The sequence below is a fragment of the Xiphophorus couchianus genome, chromosome 1 (assembly GCF_001444195.1).
Source record: "Xiphophorus couchianus chromosome 1, X_couchianus-1.0, whole genome shotgun sequence".
NCBI classification, from domain to species: domain Eukaryota; kingdom Metazoa; phylum Chordata; class Actinopteri; order Cyprinodontiformes; family Poeciliidae; genus Xiphophorus; species Xiphophorus couchianus.
The window spans coordinates 8,769,200-8,793,077 of NC_040228.1; the positions used below are offsets into that span (position 1 = coordinate 8,769,200).

A 23,878-nucleotide genomic window follows, 5' to 3' on the forward strand; every position below is an offset into this window, starting at 1 on the left:
TTGCTGCTGTTGAGTGGATGGCTAAATTTTGCTATTAGGGTTCTGATTTAAAGCATTATATTTCATGAGGTTCTTCTACAAAAGCTGCTCGTGGTTATGGCCAATAAGAGGACTGAAAAAGATGTTCAAGAAGCAGCGCCTAATGAGTCTTTGACTCAGATGTTGAAGTAATCACTCCAGTGCCCAATGTTTCTCAAAATGCTATATATTTGCGTTATTGCACATCTCTCCTCAGAATAGTTCAGACAGCAACAACAAACTAGAATAACAAGAAGTTTTTGAACAAGGCATTACCTGCATTGACTCAGAAGATGTTCATGGCTTTTATTAACAGGTGCAAAGTTCCTGCAAGGTCTGCAAAGGTTTGGGAAAGTGTGCAGTTTGATTTTAGCGCTCAGCACCATATTCTCCATAAATTATAGCTGCACGCTGCAGCGACGGTGACCAGCCAGTCAGTCTTTTCTTGATCAGGGAACCCATTGTTCCTGAGCATGGCCAGTTACCGGTAACAACACTCTTCAGGGTGAACACTGTTACTGAGGGAGGGAGATTCAACATTAGCTATTATCTGTACCAGTAAAAGTGTTTTAACAAGCTAGTTTTTAACGAGGTTTGATTTTCCAAAGCATATCTGCGCTTCACTCAGGCTGTGAGAGAGGGTGTACCTTTCAGCAGATAACTAACCTGGTCATTGCCTTCCTTTGCAATTCTGCTCTAGTCTCCCTTCAGTGTTCGGACTGGGCTTTTCCCCATTGAGCTGGACTTTCCTGGTAGAATGTCAACTAGCGAGCAGAAGAAGTTGTGTGTGATTAATGTTAACAGCCGCCTTGTTTGGCTAGGCACTTCTCTCTTCACAGCGGAGGGCGGTTGTTTATAGTGCAGGCCCTTTCCGGTGAGCTTCAAAGCGTCAAACTGGTGCATTACATACCTCACAGCCAAATGTTGGCGATTGGGTAAAATTCAAAGCTTCAGCAGAGTCTACGTCTCTATCAAGCAGTTGTTTCTCAATAAATGAGGGTCCAGTTTTTGTGATGGTACATACTCTGAGTACGAAACAAATTATAGAACAAGGGGCTGGTTTTTACTGGGATAGCAGATAACGGGCTGAAAGAATTACAGCACAGGTGTTTTCCAGTTTGTTTTCAGTCTGTGTTAAGGAACAAGTTGGATGTAAAAACTCTGAGGCATGAAAAGAAATTTAAATTAACTTTACACTGTTTATTCATACATGGAGTTTCCATTTTTCAGTTTATTGCATTGAGCTTACAGCAGATATTTTCCAGTGAATCCATAAATATCATAAACGACTCAGTTCTTGAACTCTGCCAGTCTTTTATTGTCACTAGGTGTTATTAATAAATCTCGCTGGTAATATTGTGTTTTACTCCCGTTTCCACTGCTGCTGGTGCAGGTCAGAACCGGGATTATATGACAAATAATTTTAAAGCATTTACCCACATTTTGTGCTATTTAAAGCTGTGTTTATAAAGCAGAATGGTGCCATTAGGGTTCACAGGCATCTATTGCAACGATACTGAGATACTTAAGAGCTTTTGTGTAGTTAAACTATTTTCATGGACCCTCAAAGCAGAGGGAGGATGAAACATTTACTGCCTGAAAGCTTTTTGGTGACACAGTGACGTGGCTCTGAGTTGGCTCTCTGGTTGTGGTAAACCAATCCAGCTCTCTTATAAAACCAGTTAATAACTGGTTGAGGCACCAGCCCTGGTTTAGTACCAGAACTGCTTTGTTGGAAATGACACACAGACTGTGTGAGGTCATCTATGCCCTTATTATAAATGACTTCTTATGGCAAAAAAAGTAGTTTTAGCACAGTTTTATATTGTCTTGTATTAGTTTTTTGTTTTTTTAAACCCTTCTCTTATGTTCGTTTCTAGGGTACAGCAATAATGTTCGTGGGTCAATTTGACCCAGGGAGTGTTTAATCATGCAATAGTGTCAGAAACCAAAATATTTTTGTATCTGATTATTAACTCCTATATTAACCATTTCAATCAATATTTATGCAATGACGTTTTTTTATTTCTCAGAAATTAAGGATCAATGACGACAACCTGCTCATTTACTCATTTGGACATAAAAAATGGAATTTACATTTTTAATGTCCACTGACAAAAACCTAGACACACAAAAAAACTATAATTTCCTTGAAATTGATCTTTGGTAAATTTTTTTATATTACACTTTTTTTTCAGTGGGTGAACTTTATAATTGAACTTGATCCACGCATACTGTTGAAGGTCAAATTGACCCGCTGAACAATATCAAGATAAATGAGTCATGCAGAGAGTATTTATGTTTTCCTCCACTTCTGTTGCGTGTCACTCAGTGTGGGTGGAGTTTGCCCACAAGAACAGAAAAGATTCCCATAAAAAGTTGTACGAACATCTGCTTTCTCGCAGTTTCCTAGTGAAGTAAAGAGAGCAGTGAGAAAGTGTGTGGTGTGTTGTGTTTGTGTGTGTGTGGTGAAATATGGTTCATAGCTGCAAGGAAACATATAGAATTGTAGAATTGGACATTTTTAAAAATCTTTTTTGCACTTCAACTTGACTGCGGGGTCAAATTGACCCAAACAGTATCTATGTAAAAAGTAGACGCGGGGGGGTTGAAAATGTGTAAAATGAATATATTTTAAATTTATATGTAGAGTGCACCTATTAAGACAAATAGAAAAAAGTTTCATGTAAAAACAATACTTCCAACTATTAAAAAAAAAAATTAAACTTTAAAACGGGTCAATTTGACCCGCAACATAACAGGAGTGTTAAAGATAAATCAGATTGTCAGTAACAGTTCAAAGTTTTATAAAAACTTTGGCAACAGAACACATTGCTTCATAATTAATTTACGTGTTTTAATTTCTCTTTTTTATCTGTGGACTGGGAACTTTTGAGCAATCCTAGAATCATTAGCTTGCATTGTACAGATAACAGCAATTCTGTAAATTACACAAAACTACGCCAACGTCTCAAACAGATGATTGACTTTAACTGAACCGTAATTGAGGTTTTTCCTCATTACTGCAAACACAATCATTTAATCTTAATTACCAAAACAAGCAGCTGCAGAAACATCCTAGAGGTCACTTTTAAAGCAGCAAGCTTCTTCCCAGTGGGAACGTTAGTTAGTCTGTATGACAATGTGGCAACAAATTCCTCTCTACACCAGTTTGATCGTTTCATTAACAAGCAGATTTAGTCACACTTATTTAAAGCAAAGTGAAATATCAACTAAGGTATGAAGACATAAGATTAGATGACAGTAATTGCATTAATCACATATTTAAATAGGTTCATCGGGGGTGGCGGGAAACTGCTCTAATTACCCAATAAAAACAACCCTGCAAAATAAATCATTCACAAATCCCCAAAATCCTCAGAGGGAGCATCGACTTCATTTGCACGCAACCCAAATTCATTATTTATTCCGGGGAGCGAATAAATTGTCCCCACCAGCCCGTAATTGAACTTCAGCTGGTGAAAAATTCAGCCCTCGCACACTTACCCCAGTGAGCTGGTATCTGAAGAAAACAAGAGAAACAGAGAGAAGTTTTAATGAATGCATGTGGGCCAGGAGTGGAAAGAAGTAATGAGAAACATAGTGTGGAGCTGAAAGAAAGGAGGGTTGTTTTAGAAAAGATCTGGAGGTTTTGCACTGCAGGTTTTCTGCTGTAATTATAAAGCAACTCCTGAGTTTTGTTTTAGTTTTACTTTAAAACTTGCAAACCAACAGTGATTGTTGAGGCAGCAATTATCTTCCATTTCCCATGAAAGCAAAACATGTTGCACACAACTCTGTTGTGTCTGACGGAGCCGTAGCCATATAACAAACTTAGAGTTTACTGAATTTGTCTTGTTTTGCTTCTCTAAATCATTCTTAGAGTCTTATTCCAAGCTATTAGATTTATACACCTTATAATAAACAACACGCTGAGGAAAAAACAATATTACAAGCGAAAAGGTTGGGGGAAAAAAAGCAGTGGGGAGGACGTGAATAATGATGAAAACTGATTTGTCTGTCTCATTTCCACTTCAACTAGGTTTTCCCAGAACACTGAATAGCCAAGCTCGTCCACATTTGTGTGTGTGTGTTGGGGTGAGTGCGCGGGGGTGCACGTGTGTGCTGGGTGGTCACGAAGATCTGGGATCTCTTCATTCTCCGCCTTCCACAGAGAGAAAGAGAAAAGCACATGCAGAGGGGAGCTGGGGCAACACATGAACAGCAGAGAGCTGTCAAGCTGCGAGGAGGCAGCGGAGAGACGCCTCAGCCTTTTCTTGGAATACATTCTCCTCTTCATCTCTGAAGCCCACACGCGCATGTAAACTCACAAACACACAGACGGGGAGTGGGTGACGCTCGCAGAAGAAGGAGGGAATTATTTTATGGATCTGGATGGAGGAGAGGCGAACACACTTGGACTGTTAAAAGACTGTTTTGGATTTAGTGTCTTAGAGACTTCAACTCCTCACGGATTCAAACTTTCTTTTATTTTGCGAGGTGTGTCAGTGGTTTTAGAGTGCAGCACTTGGTTCGGGAAGGAGACTCTGGAGCTGAGTGAGTTGTCTGAATCTGCCAGGTTACTGCTCAGTGTGCATGATGAGGAGGAAGATGTGTTGGCTGCTGACAGCGGTCCTGCTGGCCCACCTTGGAGGCGCTCTGACGGGAGCGTGGCGAGCAGCTCAACCAAGGCTGCAGTTTACACACTCCGGTAAGAGGAAGCATGTGCTCTGAGTTTGTATGATGTGACTGTGTTGTATTCAGACACTATTTGTTACTTTCACTATTCTTTCATCCTTTTAGTTTTTAATCTCCTGTTGATACCCACATATTGATCTAGTAGTAGAGAAATCACTTCTTGATTTTCTTTCTGTTTTGCATTGTTAAATTATTATGTCTGGTTTCAGTATGAAAATGTGTCTGAGGTCCTCACCACCACACCTTCTTCTCTCAACTCACGGTCTCTCCAGACTTGTGAATTGTAATCACTTGATGACTTTAAGTGGTTTGAGATGCAATGAGAGAAAAATTTATGCATGCTTTATGGTTTATTTTGTATTTTGTAAGATTGTTCTCATTGCTGTTGGAAAACTGAAATAAAACTGATATTGGGGAGAAGCAAAGCTCATATTAAAACAGTAGTTAAACCATTTTGTAGATGGAAAAAATGAATCAGGAAATGGGTTAAGCTGAATAAACCCAGCTTTTGATGCACTAGTTTAAGGTTAACCTTAGATTCTCTGTCTTCACTGATTACTATTGCAGGCTTGGTAATAATTTTATTGCTCATTTATGCACCAGCTTGGCTAAGCTAAGTTAGTGAAATAAACAAACTGAGTGGCTTTAGCTTTGGGTCAGTTTGCCAGTTAACAGCCTGATTTCACGCCCATAAGTTGTCATTTTGTCCTTTCCTTCATCCATTTTATACCTGTTAACAAACCATTTCATACCTATATGGGGAGCTGCACAGTCTATTAAATCATAATCATCATTGTAAATTATGAGTGTGAAAATTGCAGTTCATGTGGATGAAATGTTGGATAAAATATTATATTGACGTTGCTAAGCATTCATACTCTGCATATTAACAACACATTTTGACAGTTTGATGGACTTTCACTGCCCTCAATGGCAACAACAGATGTATATCTTTAACTGCTGAGGTGCTGTAGCTTATGGAGTATTAGAGACATTCTGCATTGTTAAAGAAAAGTGTCAGGACAATGGTGAGTCAATGTATTTGATATTTCTATAGCAAGGTTTTTTGCAACCTTATCTCAATAAAAAAAAATCCTGGTGCTGTGTATCCCTGCTATGCATCATAGGATGGAATATCTGAACATTTTTATAGTCAAGTATTTTTATGAATTAAAGTAACAATTCTCAAATGTTGCATATACTTTAATTTTACAAAAACTCAGTATTACACCATAATTCCATTTAATTCTGTTCTGATCCCTGTTTGTGTTTATTGACCCTATGAATATAAAACCCCCAGATGTAGCTTATTAAAAGCTTTAGGCTGCCTTTTGCTGGTATATTTTCTGTTTCAGAGTCATACAATCACTTTCCTTGTCATATAAACAATCAGTAGATTATAGAAAATTACTTAACGTGAATGCAAGTCACCCAGCATTCCACATCATGCTGGGTGACTTGATGTCCCATGGGACACAGACACATTTCCTACCTGCCTTTTGTTTGCTAGTTTCTTGGTAAACAATCTGTTTCTGACACATCCCAATCAGTATTATTAAAAACCACACAAAAAGGACATTTATCCTGTAATTGCAGATTCTTTTGTGTGTCATCAGAACAACAAAGTTTTTCTAAACCAAGATTGTAGCTGCAAGTTTCCAATGGGGAATCATTTTGTTGCTTTTAAATTTATTTCCTCTTGGTCTTTTGCCAACATCTTTGAAATATTTTTTGCCGTATAACTTTCGCAACCAAGAACATACTCCCTGTCATAAATTGACTCATTGTCGGCATCAGCCCCTACTGTGGATTTGGAAGTGCGTGTGATCGTCAGATGGCACAAATCCCAGATTCAAATCCCAACCAAACTAGTTATTTCTTGTCCCTGCGGGTGGATCTGGTAACCATAGTGAGATCCATGTGGTGGATGTTGGAAAACCTTGTCAATGGATTTAACAGAGCCTTGTGATAAATGAGAAAGGATGGCAGGAAGTCAATGAAATGTTAGCTATTCATTGGTTAAGAACTGCAGCACGTTTGTTTTGTTTTTTCCATGTGTCTTCTCTCTACTCACTTTACAAAAGAACGAATATACACACACTGATGAACGATGGACCAGAGCGTAGACTCAGCAATAAAAAGTTGTTGTTTCATGGATTTTAAAAATTATGGATTTCTTGAGGTGCTGCATCAGCTGTCAGTAGTTAAACGTATGTGTTAACCTTGTGGGAGCGGCAGTGTGATTGTGTTGCCTCACTGGAGGATGGGAGGATTTCAACACGATGTCTGTGTGACAGAGGGTGGATTTGATGCTCTTGGAATTGTCTTGACGCATTAAGCTTCACCAAACAGGGTGGGGCTTAACACTGTGACCCACTCAGGGTGATTTGTTGTTTGCCAGCAACAATCGTGACGGTCGCAAGAAATGAGAAAGCAGAGATCTGCTTGTAATTAAAACAGGATTTAGATTTTGGCCTCTTAGTTCTTGTTACGATGAATCTCCTACAAATTAAAAGGATTGTCGAAGCATCCGAGCCCTCAGTTAAACCAAGGTAAACTCGGCCTCCTCTAATCATGTGGTGTGAGAAAGCAGCTGATTACAGCAACAATGCTTCTTTTAATGACTGAGGGGGTTGGGGGCTCAGACTTATAAACTGTAAGAACAATCAGCTGCTAATAACCTTCCATTCACGCTTCATAATCAACTCTTAGGCCAGCACCATGCAATACTAACCCTCAGTACCCTCAGTTAAAAAGAGCTTTAAATTGAATGCATGGATCACTATTCCAAGCTTGTATCACTTCTGAATACCAGCAGAGTCCAGATAAACAACTATGAAACTGTTAAAGTAAAATCGTGGAACGATGAGGGAAGTCAGTAGGTTAAACTATTTTCTTTTAGTACAGCAAACATCTCGTTTGTGCTAAAGCACTTAAGAAACACTGAGCAGCGCTAACAATCTGTAGCTTGTCTGCCTCTAGATTAATTTTGACAAATGGAGACAAACTAATACTATACCAGGTGGGACTAAACAATGTAGAGCTGGGAAATGTTGGTATGATTATAGTGAAATTTCCATGAGCTGGTTCCAGTGTTAAGTATTTTATCTACTTTTACTAATCATTTGGCACAACTAAGCAAAGAAAACTGTTGAAACATATTAGTTGAGACTCAGATCCACAACCATGTCTTAGGAATCCAGTACCGTACCATGAGGACACTGGAGCGCATCTGCTTGGATACATGTAAAGCCACTCTTTTCCCCTTGCACAAAGGACAAGGTGGATCTACAGGTAGTATAGTGCTGCTGATAAAATGTCCAAAATTATTGTTTTGTCTGGGAAAAGGCCCCAAATTTGCTATTAGCCATGCTAGAGCACAATCAGAACCACAGTAGGTAGTAGTAGTAGTAGTAGTAGTAGTAGGTTCCATTCATGGATAATTAAGATGATTTTACCTTAAATTTAATCAATCTATGCAGTAAAATTGCATAGTGGTGGTTCTTTTACTAAACGGAATCCTGAATAAATAATATTTGCCTTACACAGAGATGCAGGTCTGTGTGGACAGAAGGGAACTATCGAAAACCCAAACAAAACTAAGGTTAAACAGAAAGCTCATGCTTCAGTAAAAGGTTTTAGTATGATTTACTATCTTCAGATTAAACAGAGCTCCATTAAATTGGACAGAAAAAAAAGATCAAAATACCTGAATAATTTTCTGATTAGCTCCTGTACCACACCTTCACCTGTCTTTTAATGATGAAATCCAACTTGTAGGCTAACACACTAACTAATAAAATGATTATCCCAGCCATTGGTAGGTGGCCATTAGAGATGGCATCTCTACCTCACACACATACACTCTGACAAAATAGGCAGTTTAATGCAAAATGTTTGGTGAAACATGTCTTTTGTCCACGCGAGAGACTGCTTGCACACACAGGAAAGAAACAATTTGACTTTTAAACAGTTGCAAGTGTATTTAAGACTTGTTTGTATGCATGCAAAAATAAAAGGACGCAAATGTTTTATATGTGCCTCTTGTCGGCGAATGCATATACTGTAAATATTCCATCATCACTGGCACCTCCTTTTAAATTCATGGCAATAAAACCTTCCTCACTGTCAGAAAATAAAACTATGCCTGCTTTATTAAGTCAGCTTGAATCTATTAGCTCCCACAGAGGCTCAGTCATGTTTTATTCATGCAGCATTCACTTCACGAATTGGTTTGCCGGAGACGTTTATGTTTATCAGTCACAGGAGATTATTGGGAGTACATGTAAGTTGTTTTTGGTATGAATAGAGATTTTACCTGCAAGTTATAATGGTTATGTAAAGTTCCCCTGCTGTTTCTTTGTGGGCAAACATCCACATTTTAATGTAAGCCAAGGGAATGGCATTAGCATGCAGGTTGTTTGGGTATTTTAGCCATTAAATCACGGCTGTCAAGATGCATATTTACTCATGTGGGTGTTTCTGTTTCCGTGTATGTTTTGTTACAGATAGACGCGGTGCACACACATATTAGCTGCATTTCCCATATGTTCTCAAACAACTTCATTTTTCGTGTAAATGTTTGTTTTTTCTGAATGAAAAAGAATAATCAGCCCCAAGCCAACACAGTAAACATGAAAATGCAGGAAAAAGCAGCACAAACACATTGCTTTGAAGCACATCTCCTATTCACAATATTTTTCCTAACATTTACCACATGTGATCACATTGCAACCAAAACTTTCAATGCATTTTATTCAGATTTTAATATGATGGACCAACACAAAACTACTAATGACTTTATTAATTAATTCAAATGCGTTAAAGTACAGGAATACAATTGCAGGACACCGGCCTTAAAGTTTGGCGAACGTGAACACTGCACATTACTGTGAACACACCATCCCCAAGGTGACACATGGTGATGGCAGCATCATGCTGTGAGGATGCTCTTCAACGTAAAGCTTATCAGAGATGATGGAGAATATAGATCTAAATAAGCAGAGGGTCAAAACTGAGAGAAAATCTACGAAAGGCTTTTAAAGTCTCAGTTTTGTCACACCAGGACAGCAACCCTAAGCCTACAGAAAGAGCTGGCAGGGAGCAATTCCGTTCAAAGCTTATTAACATGTTAGAATGGTCTAGTCAAAGTCCGGGTCTAATACAAGTTAAAGTATGTTGATAGATTTGAAAATTGATATTCACAGACAAAGAAAGACCTGCGATGAAAAATGCCTCAGTAAAGTATTAGCTCACTCAGGTGGACTGGAAAGAAATTCACATCTCATTCCGGTACTATGTACTACTTTGTTTTGGTTTTTTATGTAAAACCATACAATCCCTGTGAAATATAGTAAAGTTTGTTGTAAAGAGAAAACAGAAAAAAAAAGTTCAGTGGGCGTGAACACTAGGCAGTGTATTTGTTACAAGATTTATTATTTATGTCCTCAGTTTCGATGATGATATTTCCCTCGTGTGAGGGAGGTCCCATCGCCTGGTGCCCGTAAATATCCCTCCTCAACTTTCCCCAACTTCACCTTTCTCTTATGTTTTCTCTGTGTAGTTCAGTAATAAAGCACAAAAGCTTTCAAAGCAGTATTAAAATCAAGAGATACTCTATTATTCATACATTCTTTCAGATCTGTTCCTATCTAGGCCAGTGCTTTCCAGGCTGTGGGCTGGGGATGCAGCTGAAATGTAGATTTCACTGGGACATTCATCCAGCACACACTCCGGATATTCTTTGTTATTAATTTTAATGGAACCCAAGTGGTGACAGTAACATCACTTGCCACTGTTAAAGTCAAACGACAGCTGGTTCCTCACCCTGCATTTCAGAATATTTTTGAGCGGAGACGCCCCTGTCGTCTGGAAGGAGTCCTGATTTACTGGCAGCTCGCATCGCAAATAGGCAAAAATAAAAAGTGTTGCACACCTAGAAGTGTTGTTTGTAGGGGAAAAAACTTTTTGCTCTGGTACTATCTGAAACTTAATTTTCTGCAATAGATTGAGGCACTCTTTAAATATCCCTGCAGCTCAACTTTATGTAGTTATTAAAACTTTGAAAACGCTCATGAGAAACTCAATGCTTGTGGGTTTCTCCCCTTTCTGGACAGAGACAGTTAATGGGGTCTAATTAAAACCTTGTTTTGGCAACAACCTCCGACAGCAGTGGACATGCTGTAAATTCACCCTTGGGACAATTTCCGACGCTAATATCTGAAGCCATCTTTGGCCGGGGGTCTGTAATTAAAGAAAATTTCACAGGCTTCAAATTTCTACCAATTTCCCCCAAGTATTAATTTACTCCAATCTGACCCGGCTTCACTGTATTTCTTTCTGCTTCCCTTAGAGTTTTAAGTGTTTATCATTATTTCTTTAAAACTTGGGAAAATTGAGAAAAACCTTTACTCATGTAATCCAAGTGCTGTTTACAATTCCCAAAGGAATTTAATCTTGTGCTACTTTTAAAGCAAAGTAAGACCGAATTAAAACTAAATTTAAAAAAGGGTCCAATGTAACACAATCTAGATATGTTTTATTGCCTCTCTCTTCAGCATCCTGCAGACGTATATTTCTCACAACATTCCTTTCACCCCGGCAGCATTAGCATTTCTAATCCACAAAGGCACACTTGACTTGTCGGCCTGCTAGAAACCAGAAGCAGATGGGATCAGCAGCGTCAGACTCACTCTGACCATTAGTTTACCTCATTAGCTGTAGATTAGAGCGAGATGGAGACGCAGGATATGAGGGTGTGTTCAGAGATGGAGTGAATACTCTGAGGGTCATTTCAAAGTGTCTGCAGGAATGTGTATTTTTAGTTCATGCTTTTGGTATTTAGGTTTTACTTAAAAGACAGGAACGCTTAGAAGAATCTAAAGTTTTTTTCCTTTCTTGTGCATGTTTTGCACAGTTTTTCTTCACATATGTGATTCACAGCAGGTGATTTTTCTGCTGAAGATGCGCTCTCGCAGCGTGAACTATTAGAGGGGGGCAGAAGGGGAGAAGCAGCTGTCTATACAGTCTGAAGGAGGCAGGACCTGATGTGAAAATTGAAGTTTGTTGTGCTGCTTCCCCCCACCCAATACAATAAAACCATAACAAAACAGAAAGTAGCTTGATGGATCACATGGATTAGAGAAGCACTAGCATGAAATGAGATTTCAGAAAAGTGTCCGCCAGAATTTTTAACCTTTTATAGCTTCCGTGCTGAAGTTCCCATGACTGCATACTAAAATAAGAGAAACCACAAGAATCTGATCCTCTCTACTTTGTCAGTGATGGAGAGATCAGACATGTGCCACAAAAGGCTGAAAGTCGGACTTCCTTTTCCTGTTTAAAAATGAGAGGATGTAGAGTGACAGATAGGGGAGCTTTATCATCTAGCTTGGCTTTAAAGCATAGATTCTTCATAAAACTGACCCTCAAAGCCGACTGTAAATCACTGCAGACATCACGACTACCACTAACCTTCACAGGGCAGCTACTATTTTCAGAAAGCGCCCATTTGTCAAATGTTGGGGTATTTTATTGCCTCTTTTCCTAACTAATACTTTACATTTTAATTGCTTTGAAGTTCAGCCAAGAAGCAGAAGCCAGAGACAATTTGAAAGCTGCAGACATTTCTTTTTTTTTTTTTTTACCTTAGAGCAGACATTTGGAAACTCCAGGAACGTGTGCTGCAATAACAAATTCTGTGGAAGAAACACTGCAGTGATTTTTCTGCAAGTTGCCGGCCCGGACCAATTGGCTCGCGTCCACAGAGTCATAAAGTATCAGGTTCAGCAGGAACAAAGACACATTGCCACACTGAATCAAAATCTAAAGTAGCATAACAAGCCATTCCCGACTCATTTACCCACAGGAACGCAATAGAATGAATTGGACATGCTCTTTGGTTCAATATAATTCATTTCAGTTCATTTGAAGCACCAATTCTAAACAAATGTCAATACATATTCAGTTACATAGAATGAAAATTTGTTCAAGTTTAGATCAGATCAGTGCAATTAATCCCAAAACTGCTTCCATTATTTATTTTAAAAGTTTAACTCGGATAATTTTGATAATACTTTCCAAACCTGTTGCAGAAAGCTGTCAAAGCAATGTGAGTTTGTTGGAAAATTAAAATAACACTCGAAGCAATTCAAGCTAACAGCTGGTGTGTCAGTTTCATCAGCTGATTGTGAATCTGCCAGAATTTTTAAGCAACAACAAGACCTGGAGAGACCGATAACATGCCATCTTTGATGCTGCGCATCTGACGGTCTGAGTTTACTCTACACTTGGCAGAGCTAGAGAGGACTGGAGGATTGATACAGCTGACAGATTCAACCAGCGTAACTCCACACAGGGAACCGGAGGTTGTTTGGCTGAAAAAACACAGCACCAATGGTACGTTGTGAAATAGTGGGCGGTTAAATCCACTTGCACTTTAAATCCAACTATATTGACATTTTCATTTTGAATTTTTCTGAGGAGTGGAAACAACTGATGACCGATTTTTGTGCCTTCCACTACTCCAAGGATTTATTGGACTTATTTATTTATGGTTATTGTCATCTTTTTACAATAGGTGAGGGAACTCTTACTAATAATAACTTCACTTAAAAAAATTTGAAATGATCTCTTTAAGCTTGTTAAGCTTTGGGTCAATTCATACCTCCATATTGGAGCTGCCATTTTGTCCCAACCTCCTTCAGTTTTGTACCAATATAATCATTATATATCAGTGTATTTTCTCTTTGTGGTCCAGGTTATTAATCAGAGATGTAAATGACCATAAAGATGCTCAAATCTAATTATTTAGTTGACATGTATTCTATTTAGTTATATTTATATGAAATGTTATTTTGATTTTATATTATATCCTGCGTACGTTGACCTACACGCTGCTCTGTTTTGGCCTGCTGATTTCTGTGAACCATGAGAAATGACGGCTTCTTATCAAACCAAATTAATTCAAAATTACCTTGTGCTGTGATATTATTGGGAACTTATTGAAGCTACAGCTCCTTACAGTAGAATAGGGGTTGATTTTAGACAATTACTGAAACTGTTCATTTGTCAAAGCTGGATGAATCGTTTCCAAGGCTCCATATTGACATCTGGTTGGTACAAAATGTCCTCCAGCAGATGGCTGCTTTTCATGGCAGAAAAAGTGAGAACCCCAAACCTGTAAAAGTACCAAATGGGACTATTTTACCTCTGAATGACTTGCATTCACATTTCTGTCAAACAATTTGATCAAAGGGACGTGGTGCTTCATGGGGAAAGCCAGAAGGCTCTACTGCTGCCTTAAGCTGAGTAAACGATAAAGTAGCTGCTAGAATTTACCCCCAAAACAATTTTCTGATACGTTTGAGTTTCATAAACATGTTCTGCATCATCAAACGTAGTGAATTTTGCTAAGATTCAGCTTGATTAACAATTGATCAACATGTGTATAACTTTTTCTAAATATAAATAGAGATGTTGCCCTACAAGGAAAAAAATGACAAACATGTTCACTTGGACTATTATAAAGGAAGTTGGGAGTTCATGTTCTTAAACCAAATAAATGAGCTTAAGTATGAGGAAAATACCATTGTGTTGAAATATTTCATCTATGTGACCTGGCATGAAAACATTATTCTGAGTCGTTCAAGGCCGACTTGAACTACAAGTCAGACAACAAGGAATAAACTCCCCCCAAAAAACAAATTAGATTAAATGTAAACAATAGCCAGACTGTATTGTGTGTATGTAGCATCACGTTAACCTAAACCCAACAGTTTGATGATGATAAATACTCATTCGTCAAAAGGTCGGAGGTCAAGCTGTCCACGTGGGTCTGCTCTTTGGGTGATGCAGTCCAGACCTGGTGTGTCTGTGCTTGGCTGTAATTCTGTGCTGGTGTGTGTGTATCTGTGTTAAAGGATTTGAACTGAAACGGAGCACCACGGCGCATTAAGCAGAGCTCGTTTGTGTGCGTATATTTTTCTACGTTGGCTGAAGTTGTGGAGCACAAATTGGGGTCGGGAGCCATCAGAAAACTGATGATGTTGACGGGTTAATAGATGATTCTAATTTTTCAGAAAAATAAAAGAGAAACAAGTCCCAGTCCCAGAGAAAAAGCGGTCCCACATAGAGAATAAGGGTGCTTGAGCAGTAATGAGGGGCTGGATTTCCAAATGTATGTGGCATCGTGTGAGGGGTGAAGCAGACAATTAATCCTGCATCTGGGAAAATTTACAGTGTCCCAGTGGATAGATAACGACATTGTAACCTCAAACACAATGACTGTCTATTATGGATTGAGCCACTCTTGTCACAGCGGGAGGTTAAGACACCAAGACGACCTTCTCCAGCACATTCAGGCACTCTGTGAAAGACAGACCATGAGGGCACTTATACTTAACAAAACAGTGCGACGTTTTTTTTTTTTTTTATAGACACGAGTGTTCGACAAGATTCCATGTGCGCTCATGTCTCCATCTGAGTGCCCATCTGTGTGCCTATAGGCTTTGTTCCCAAGCTTCTGCAGGCCTCCCACTGTAATTGCACCAGTAATTGTGAAGTGATAACCCCATTTCCACAGGAAATGTGCCCCGGTTTCCTCACCCCCCGCGTCCCTCTCCTGCCCCTCCAACGACACCCTCCTCTTGTGGCGCAGCCAACAAAGTCCTCCCTTTGGGAACGCTGCACCAGACAGCTAAAGTTCCCTGGGGCTCAGTGAGCAGACAAACAGACTGACAAAGACAGATGCTCACAAAGACACAGAAACAAAGGTACACACATGTGTAGATCCTTAATGCTCTCACATGGACAATGCTTTAGGCTGGGGGAGAATAATTGGACAGATTAATGGTAAAGGAAGCTTGTGTTTGTGTGTTAAAAGGCTTTGCAATAAGGAATATAATATAGTTGGAGACTAAAGGTAGAGAAAATGTTAATTTCATCCCCATCTACTTTTTATTTCTACTGAAATATTTTGCAATTCTAAGGAGATTTCAGATGAAAACCATTTGAATTGAATCTAACTATTCATAAACTCCGGCCCCTGGAGACCGGGACGTCACATCTGTCCTCATATGCTCTTGCTATGCCAGCATGGAAAAACTGCACTGACGTTCCCCACACTGTGTGCCAAAAGGATTTTTCCCCGTCATTCCCATCTTATGACCACCATGCATCACCTTGACAACAACAGCTGTGCTCAGATTTATCTGTCAGCCTCAACCTGCAAAAAAACAAACGAACAACAAAAAAAACCCCACACACATAAGACACCATTCAAAAGTATTCACTTAGCTTATTTTTGTCACATTTGAACCACAGACTATGGGGGATTATGCTGCATATAGTAGACCGACACAAAGTAGCCTGTGATTGAGAAGTGAAAAGATCCATATTTTATTATTTCTTATACAAATGGAAACCTGCTTTTCTAAATCAAAATTTTGCAGAACCAACATGTTGCTGCAATTGCAGCTTCAAGTCCTTTGGGATGTGTTTGTAACAGATCACTGAACCTGAACAGCAATTTTTGAGTATTTTTATAATTTCTTATTGTGTCTAAGTCTGTACTTTGACTGGGCCATTCTAACACATGTTCTAATCGCTTTAACCCTTTCACTGTGTGTTCCACGCTAGCTGTAAGTTTCAAAAATCATAAATAATAAAGAACATTACTTTGAACATTATGCTATCCTCCTCATGTTTCACCATGGTGTCTTTACAGTGATAGTTTTTCTCCACACGATAAAATACGTTGACATTTTTGTTTGTAGTCTGACAAAATGTGAACGCAATCTTTTTTGTTATTCCTTGGTATATTTTTAATTCAAAAAGACAAACAAAATCAAAACAGGATTGCAGGAATGGTGTTTTAGCAGCTGGAGGAAACAAACACATCTTTAGTCACAAGCATTGCTTATCTAGTATAAAATATCAGTGTGGATTTTGCTGTGTCAGACGGTGCTGTACTTCTGAGAATTCATTTTTTTTAATTTTAAAAATCCAGTAAACATATTTTTCTTTTCCAGAGTTTGAATATTTGAAACTTGGATCTGGCTGGGCATTGATTCGTCCTCCAAATCTGCAGCAAAAAAAAAAAAAAAAAGAAAAGAAAAAAAAAGTAATTGAAAAGTGGAGCAGGGGAAAAGGAAGACACCTTCAAACTCTCTGACAGCTCTCTTTACAATTGCAAGTAGGGCACTGGCTTTGGAAGAAGATGAGAAGTGAAGCTGTAGCTCAGAGCAGAGCTACTGTATGCTTCAGGCATCTTAAGCAGTGCTGGCCGACACCTGCTTGCTAATTTTAAAGCTACTTTCACGTTGTCTTCTGTTCAGTTCCCTTTATGTTTTATCGTATGTTTTCATCTCGTCTTTCATATCTACTCCAGCTCTAGCCAAATGAATCAAATTAAAGTGTTATTGATTCACGTCTCTTCATTATGTAGCATATGATTATTTGCACTGAAACACCATGTGGCAAATTGAATAAAGCAGCCCGAGCTCGGTGATTATGTCATGATAAACTGTTGCCAAGTGCTTGTTCAGAGGAAATTGTCAGATCTTTTAATGCAACCCCCCCCGGGGTGCCTTTTGTTATGGAAATATATTAACAAAACTGAATCGGACTGATGCAAGTTTTCAGGGCTGACACATTTTCTTGTTTTGATTTTGCATGTTTCAAAGATTTAGTTTTGGAGAAACATCCATGAGTCAAAAATATTATTTAACACCTGCTTAGGAAGCTTCAATGCATCATCGAGAATTACCTCCACTATTTAACAGTCTTTTTTTCTTTTTTATTAATTTGGCCTTGTTAGTTTAACAGCACACAGATGCATTTGCTTGTCCGTGCTTCCGAGAGAGGGAATGTTCTGCAGTGTAGGAATGTCCTTAGCTGCATCACACGCCGCACATTTGCTCTAATCACATTGAGGTCCGTCAGTGCTCCCATGACCAGCAGCCTTTAATCTAATGTTCACCATGGATAAAAATACGTGGCCGCTGACAAAACACACATTCATGTGAACACACAGCTATGAACACGGTGTAAACAACACACTTACAGAGGCAAATGTGGACAGGCAGAGCCATCCACTGAAAGAAAGGGACCATTCATGCACAGGTTTTAGCATGTAGGCACAGACTTGTGGGATTATGGCGCAGGACGTCTGTTCCTTTACACCGTAACCTTTTCCGTCTTTGATTCCCGACGACAGGAGTCAGAGGCCAATTGGCTCTGATCAGAGGTCAAGAACTTTCTCTACCCTGCTGTCAACTTGATGCTTATAAGGCCTGCTGCGCTTTGCAATGGGGTGTGTGTGTGTGTGTGTGTACTTTAAAGTGTTTGAACAGATTGTGCTTTCCCTGACCACAACTGACCATTGCCTTCCCTATTATAACAACCTGCTAATTCATTTTCTCTGCATTATCTCTTCTTAATCTTTAACATAGCAGCAGATAATTGTTATTCCAGCCAATTCTTTGCCTTATTAGTCATGAAAATATTAAATTACAATAAATTTGTGATACATTGTACTGCCCTGTTGCTAAGTACGGCGGTGTAACTTCAATCAATCAACTTCAACAACAAAAAGACATTGAGTATTGAAATTATAAATATTCATCATACAGCCTCATGATGGTGAATTTTATGGTGGAAACTGTAAGAAATGCTTTATTTTTCTCCAAGATGAAACCCTGACATCTTGTACCTGAATATATTTTCCAACATCTGTAGGATTATAAATTGTGGTCTTAACAAAGATTAGTGGGATATTCTTTTGCCAGCAAATGACGCCAAGTTGTAGAACATTTTAAACGCGGTGCTACAAAAAACTACTAATGCAAAAAGTCAATATTTGGCTAATCTTTTACAAATCTAAGACTGATTTAAAATATTTTCGAGCTTCCCAAAAATTGCTACGTGCAACACAGCTCATGCAACACAATACATTTTTATGTATTTTCCATAAATTAAACAGGCATTTAAGGGCTACAATGATCAAAATTGTAGAAAGTTTTGACCAGATCCTAAGTGGCTTAAGATATGTAAGAAAAGCAAAAAAAATAAAGAAGAATTTTTAAAGTTTTATTTAGCATTATTTTGAAATTTTTCCATCGTTTTTCCACAATTTTCTTTAGATTTCTTAGACATGTAAAGTTGAATTTCAAAATTTGTAAAAACGTTTTCTTCTAAAATTGTGCCATTTGCTATAATGCAGCAAAAATAATTGATTGATCAACTAGAAAAATGTAAACAAATGGGCCAAAGTGTCCATAATCATATCAGAGTTAAACTGATGATGATGTTTAAGAGACAATAACAGTATCATGTTTGCAGAAAATGAACAGTTTGCAGTAACAAGATTATTAACAGGATTAGTAGCAAATAGTAACTAGGATGAATCTCATTTCTATCATAAGAAAAAGTTAAAACAAAAGTAATTAGAATTCTGCGTTTTTCTATTGAACTCATAAGAAATCTCAAGTAATGTAAACTTGAAGCATTTTTATTGACCGTCGTCTGAATTCTGGCTGCCCTAAAGTTAGTCAACATTTCACAAGTCATTGCAGTACTACTCAAAGAGATTACAACCTGCAGGGTGGGTTCAAATGATCTAGTCTGAGGAACCATGTGAAGAATAACTTCACACCTGTGGCAACTACTGACACTCTTTACTCTTAGAATCATTTTTTCTCAGAGTATAAATCGCCATTTGATGGCTTTCTCTCATGCTTTTTTTAATGCCCTACTCTGTATGCTGTATAGCAATTTGCTATTTTTGTGTCAAATTGTTCCTTCAGCTCTCAGTGTTGTTTGAAGGCATTTTAGGAGCTGCAAGTTGTTTTGAAAAAAATCAATTCCAATTCAGAGTTTCTGAAAAGGTTGCGGAGCTGGGGAATGAAATTGCCCACGGGCGAATCAAATCATCAAATTGTCTCTGAAACTTTTGCTCTCTGGTCTTTTAGAACACTTTCTCAAAACTTTAATCTGGAAAGTTATTGCAGGCTGGAATGAGAGCAGGCTCATCTCTTCTGTCTGTGTCGGGCTACTTAGGCCAGACGATTTCAGGTTGGCAGCTACGGTTAATGTCGCACTCGGATTCATTAAGGCCTGGATGAAGAACGTGTGTGTACTTTCAAATCTTGCCACAGATTCTCAACTTGATGTAGAGCTGGACTTTGAGTGGACCATTCTAGCTCATAGATATGCTTTGATCTAATCCAGTTTATTGCTGCTCTGGATGGTTAGGGTCGTCGTCCTGCTGGAAGGTGAACTTTCACCTTCCAGCAGTCTTTTATAGCCTCCAACAGGTTTTCGTCAAGGATTGCTCTGTTTTTAGCTCCACCTATTTTCCCTGACACCCGACCCACAGCATTATGCTGCCACTTCTGATTTCTTTCCAGATTTAGATTAATTGTGCAGTATTGGCTTTCCAACAAACACCCGGGTAGTTTTTTATGTAGTGCTGAAAGCTCAACTTGTGTTGCCGTGTGACCAGAGCATTTTCTTACATGTGCTTTTTGTGCATCCACACATCCACAGGTCTGCGAATGTGTCACACTCTTTCTATATTGAGAAAATGGACATCCCAGTTCTCTATGACATATAACTTGGGATGATCTGTTATAACTTCAAACAACATATTCCTGGCTCATCTTGGATGTTGGAGTCTTTATCCTAATAAGGAATCTTCCCAGGGCAATTATTATCCCCAAATTTTCTTTAGGGTTATCAATGTAAATGGGGCTGCATACAAATGCATGCCACAACTTCTGAGTTTTTATTTGTAAAATATTTTGAAAACCATCTATCTTTTTCTTCCCAATTAGAAACTTTGCAGTTTATGGTTATGACTTGACAAAAATGTCAATAAAAAAAGCACAAGGTTTGTTGTGCTGCATGTTGTTTGCAGTAGCTCCAATTTTGGAGGAGCCCACAGATTTTTATTTTTGAATTTTACATTTTTTTTTTAAATGAATGCATTCTTTGCAGGCATTGTACTTTATACAATAGTCGTGGGCCCATATCAGGTACCTTGTAATAATATTTTGGGATTTTCATGAATAAAAACAGTACTCGAATATTTCAAAATTATGAAGATTTTTGGGAACAACATGGAGTTACTGGCCAAGTGACACATTAAACCTACCATCATCATTTGGCATCATCAGTTCTAAGTTATATATAGATCTACCTAATAATAATAATAATGTACTGTAATTTGCATTAGCAAAATAATTTCCCTTTAGTTGATAGGACACCAGCCCAGGGGCCCACATTTTTGTAAATCCAGCCCTGGCTGCATGTAAGTGAGAAGCATGGGGGAAAGTTTATTATTCTGTTGTATCAGGAAATATGTCTAAGTGTGTGTCCTCAAGGGCACAGCCCCCTACCCACGCCCCTCCGGCCCCCCACTGACAAATGTCTTTGATGTCTTAGAAATACTCCATTATTCCAATCGACCCTGTTAGAAATGTTGTGCAGAGGTGTTGGCCAAATCAATCATCTGTGTGTGTGTGTGTGTGTGTGTGTGAGGCGGGGTGGCAGCGGGTGGAGGGTCAAGAGACACCCCCTCCGTGCCCCCTTCTAAATTATGTTGGCATGGTTGCCGTATCCAAGGCAACTCTGTCCCAAGAGTTAGGGTGGAGTAGGTGCAGCTGGTGTTTTATGACTGAGGAACGCTCTGTGTTTGTGGCGGATGAAACAATGTTTTGTTTTGGTTTTTCATATTGAATAAGAGTTGTTCATTCCTATGGGCTTAAATATGCCGGGTTTGTCAGTGTGCGCTCATGCTGTCGTGTCTGCAGAATAAAGAAAACAAGTCAGAGTTGTAATCACATGGAGAGTTGACTCAATATAAAACATGTGATCCTGACTCAAGGGGGATATCTGATTTCTATTATTACACTAGGAACTCTTGACAAATTTATGACGGGGTCCTTCATGGAGACGGTTCCATCCTATTAAACCCCGACATCAACATGTTTCAGCCTGTCTGACCCAACAGGAACCTGTGAGGGTAACAGATGCAGAATCTTGCTGGCATTCTCACCACAGCGGTGGTTTCACATTCAATTAAGTTGAGTTTTTTCCCCTCATATTGCGTGAAACAAGGTCATGCTGCTCCTGAGGTGCACACAGTAATTTTGGTGAAGAGCTGGATGCTTGAGTAGGAGCAGGAAGGCATGAATCCCCACCAGGGTCTGATATCCTGTAAAGTAAGAGCCTCTTAGAAACTTCCTTCCTTCAGACGTAGGCTGGCAAGCCGGGAATGTTTGAAATTCAAGACATTTATTGGCTAAACACAGTTGGTGACAAAGCAGGTAAGTAGATTTATTTTTCAGGAAATTAGATCACTCTCTTTCCTTCTTTATTTTTGCTGAAATATTCATGAGGTGAAGAGACAGCCAGCACAGAGAGCGGCTGCAACGTGACTGCCATAATCAAGTGTTGACTGAAATATAACTGAAGTGCTATGAATCTTCTTTGACGCAACAAAGTTGAACAACTTTTGATTGAGTTTTCCTTCAGCACACTTGCTCATTTCTACATGTGCAGGAATTGTCAGGAAAAACATCAACAAACGTTTGGGGATTTTCTTTCATTCTTAGGTCTTTTTTTGTTCGACCCCAATTCCAATGAAGTTGAGATGTTGAGTAAAGCACAAATAATAATAAAAAATAATAATATGACAATTTCCTACACAGTGGAATTGAATGGAACAAACCTCCAGAAAACCACAAAGCAGCTGAAACACTGCGTTTCTTTACATTGATGCTAGAAAGGCACCTGTTTAGAACTGCCTTTTATTAGCAGTAAATGGAACATTGATGGACATATTTGTGCATTAATGAGCTTGATTATGGCTTTTGACTAAATGTAATGTTTATTGGTTGTTTCATAACTGGTGACTGTATAATGTATTTACGGATGCAGTTGCTCACAAAGTGGTGAACCCATTCATGACACTCACCTGTGCACCTGTGGAATGTTCCAAACAAGCGTTTCCGTCTTTTGTTGCCACTATCCCCCAATTGTTTTGGAGCGTGTTGCAGGCATTAAATTCAAAATGAGTGAATATTTGCAACAATATCAATAAATGTGTTTATACATTCGAACATGATCTCATCTTTATAGAGTATTCAATTTAATTCAAGTTGAAAAGCATTTACAGATCATCGTATTCTGTTTTTATGTTTCACACAACGCCACAACCTCATTGAAATTGAGGCTGTAATTGTAGTGGATTTGTTGGGCTTAAAGTCGGTTACTATTTTAGTCAAAAATCAACTTTCCTGCTGGAAACAAGAACTTTTTTTGAACATTCCTGAGGCACCAAGCAAGTAATTTAATCACTAAGTTAGATGCCTAATAAAGTGGCCAGGGACTGTAAGTGTTTATTTTAAGTGGATTTAATAACTTTCTTGGACTTACAGAAAGTCGTGCTCAACTTTTCTGACTAAGCCTCAGGTATTAGTAAATATGACATCTTAAATGACTTGGACTGGTAGCGATTAAAAGCTCAGCACATCTAACGTTACAAGATCTTAAAAAAAACATTTTAAATGTAAACAAACCAAAGCAGGAATAGTGGGAAAGAGTTGTCTTCCCTGTTGATTTTTTAAAATAACATGTTTCCTTTTCAGCAATTGTGAACTTTATCATTTCAACAAAACCTCCATTTGGAAACCTTGAAGGTTTTCATTCTTTTAGTGATTGCTTGGAAAAATGTTCATCTTTGTTTGCGTCTGAGTTCAGCCAAATCTAAGCTAAATGAAGGGAGGAATGGGGATAGAATTAGTCGAAGTTATTTTGTTGCTTTTGCACTGTCTTGGATTAATGAGACACAGATCAGTGTGAAGCAAAACAATTTGCCTCCTTGATGCTTTGCTGAATAACAACAGAGTACCCAGTGAGATTTCATGCTGAGCTAACCATAAGTTTCTGCTATTTTCTTTTGGGCTGAAAGTCCATTTCTTTCCTACTGTTTCTCTGTTGCTGATTATTTCTCGGTTTCCATTGAGTCATGTTTTCCTCGCCTCTATTTTTTAAAAAAAATCTTATTTCCTTTCTGCTCATCCACGTCGTGTGTTTTACTCAACTGTCAGCTTGTTGAAGTTCTGCTGCGTCAATCTTTCTTTCTTTGCTCCCTCTTTTC

General features: G+C 38.6%; 1 protein-coding gene across 1 annotated transcript in view; it reads left to right on the forward strand.

The window, feature by feature from the left end:
• The first annotated feature begins 4,202 nt into the window (after positions 1-4,202).
• Positions 4,203-23,878, forward strand: part of sema3h (sema domain, immunoglobulin domain (Ig), short basic domain, secreted, (semaphorin) 3H) — a 62,311-nt gene continuing 42,635 nt past the window's right edge. The window contains exon 1 of the mRNA XM_028014460.1: positions 4,203-4,729. Coding sequence (XP_027870261.1) covers positions 4,615-4,729 — 115 coding nt within the window. The 5' untranslated portion in view covers positions 4,203-4,614. The remainder of the gene's footprint in view (positions 4,730-23,878) is intronic.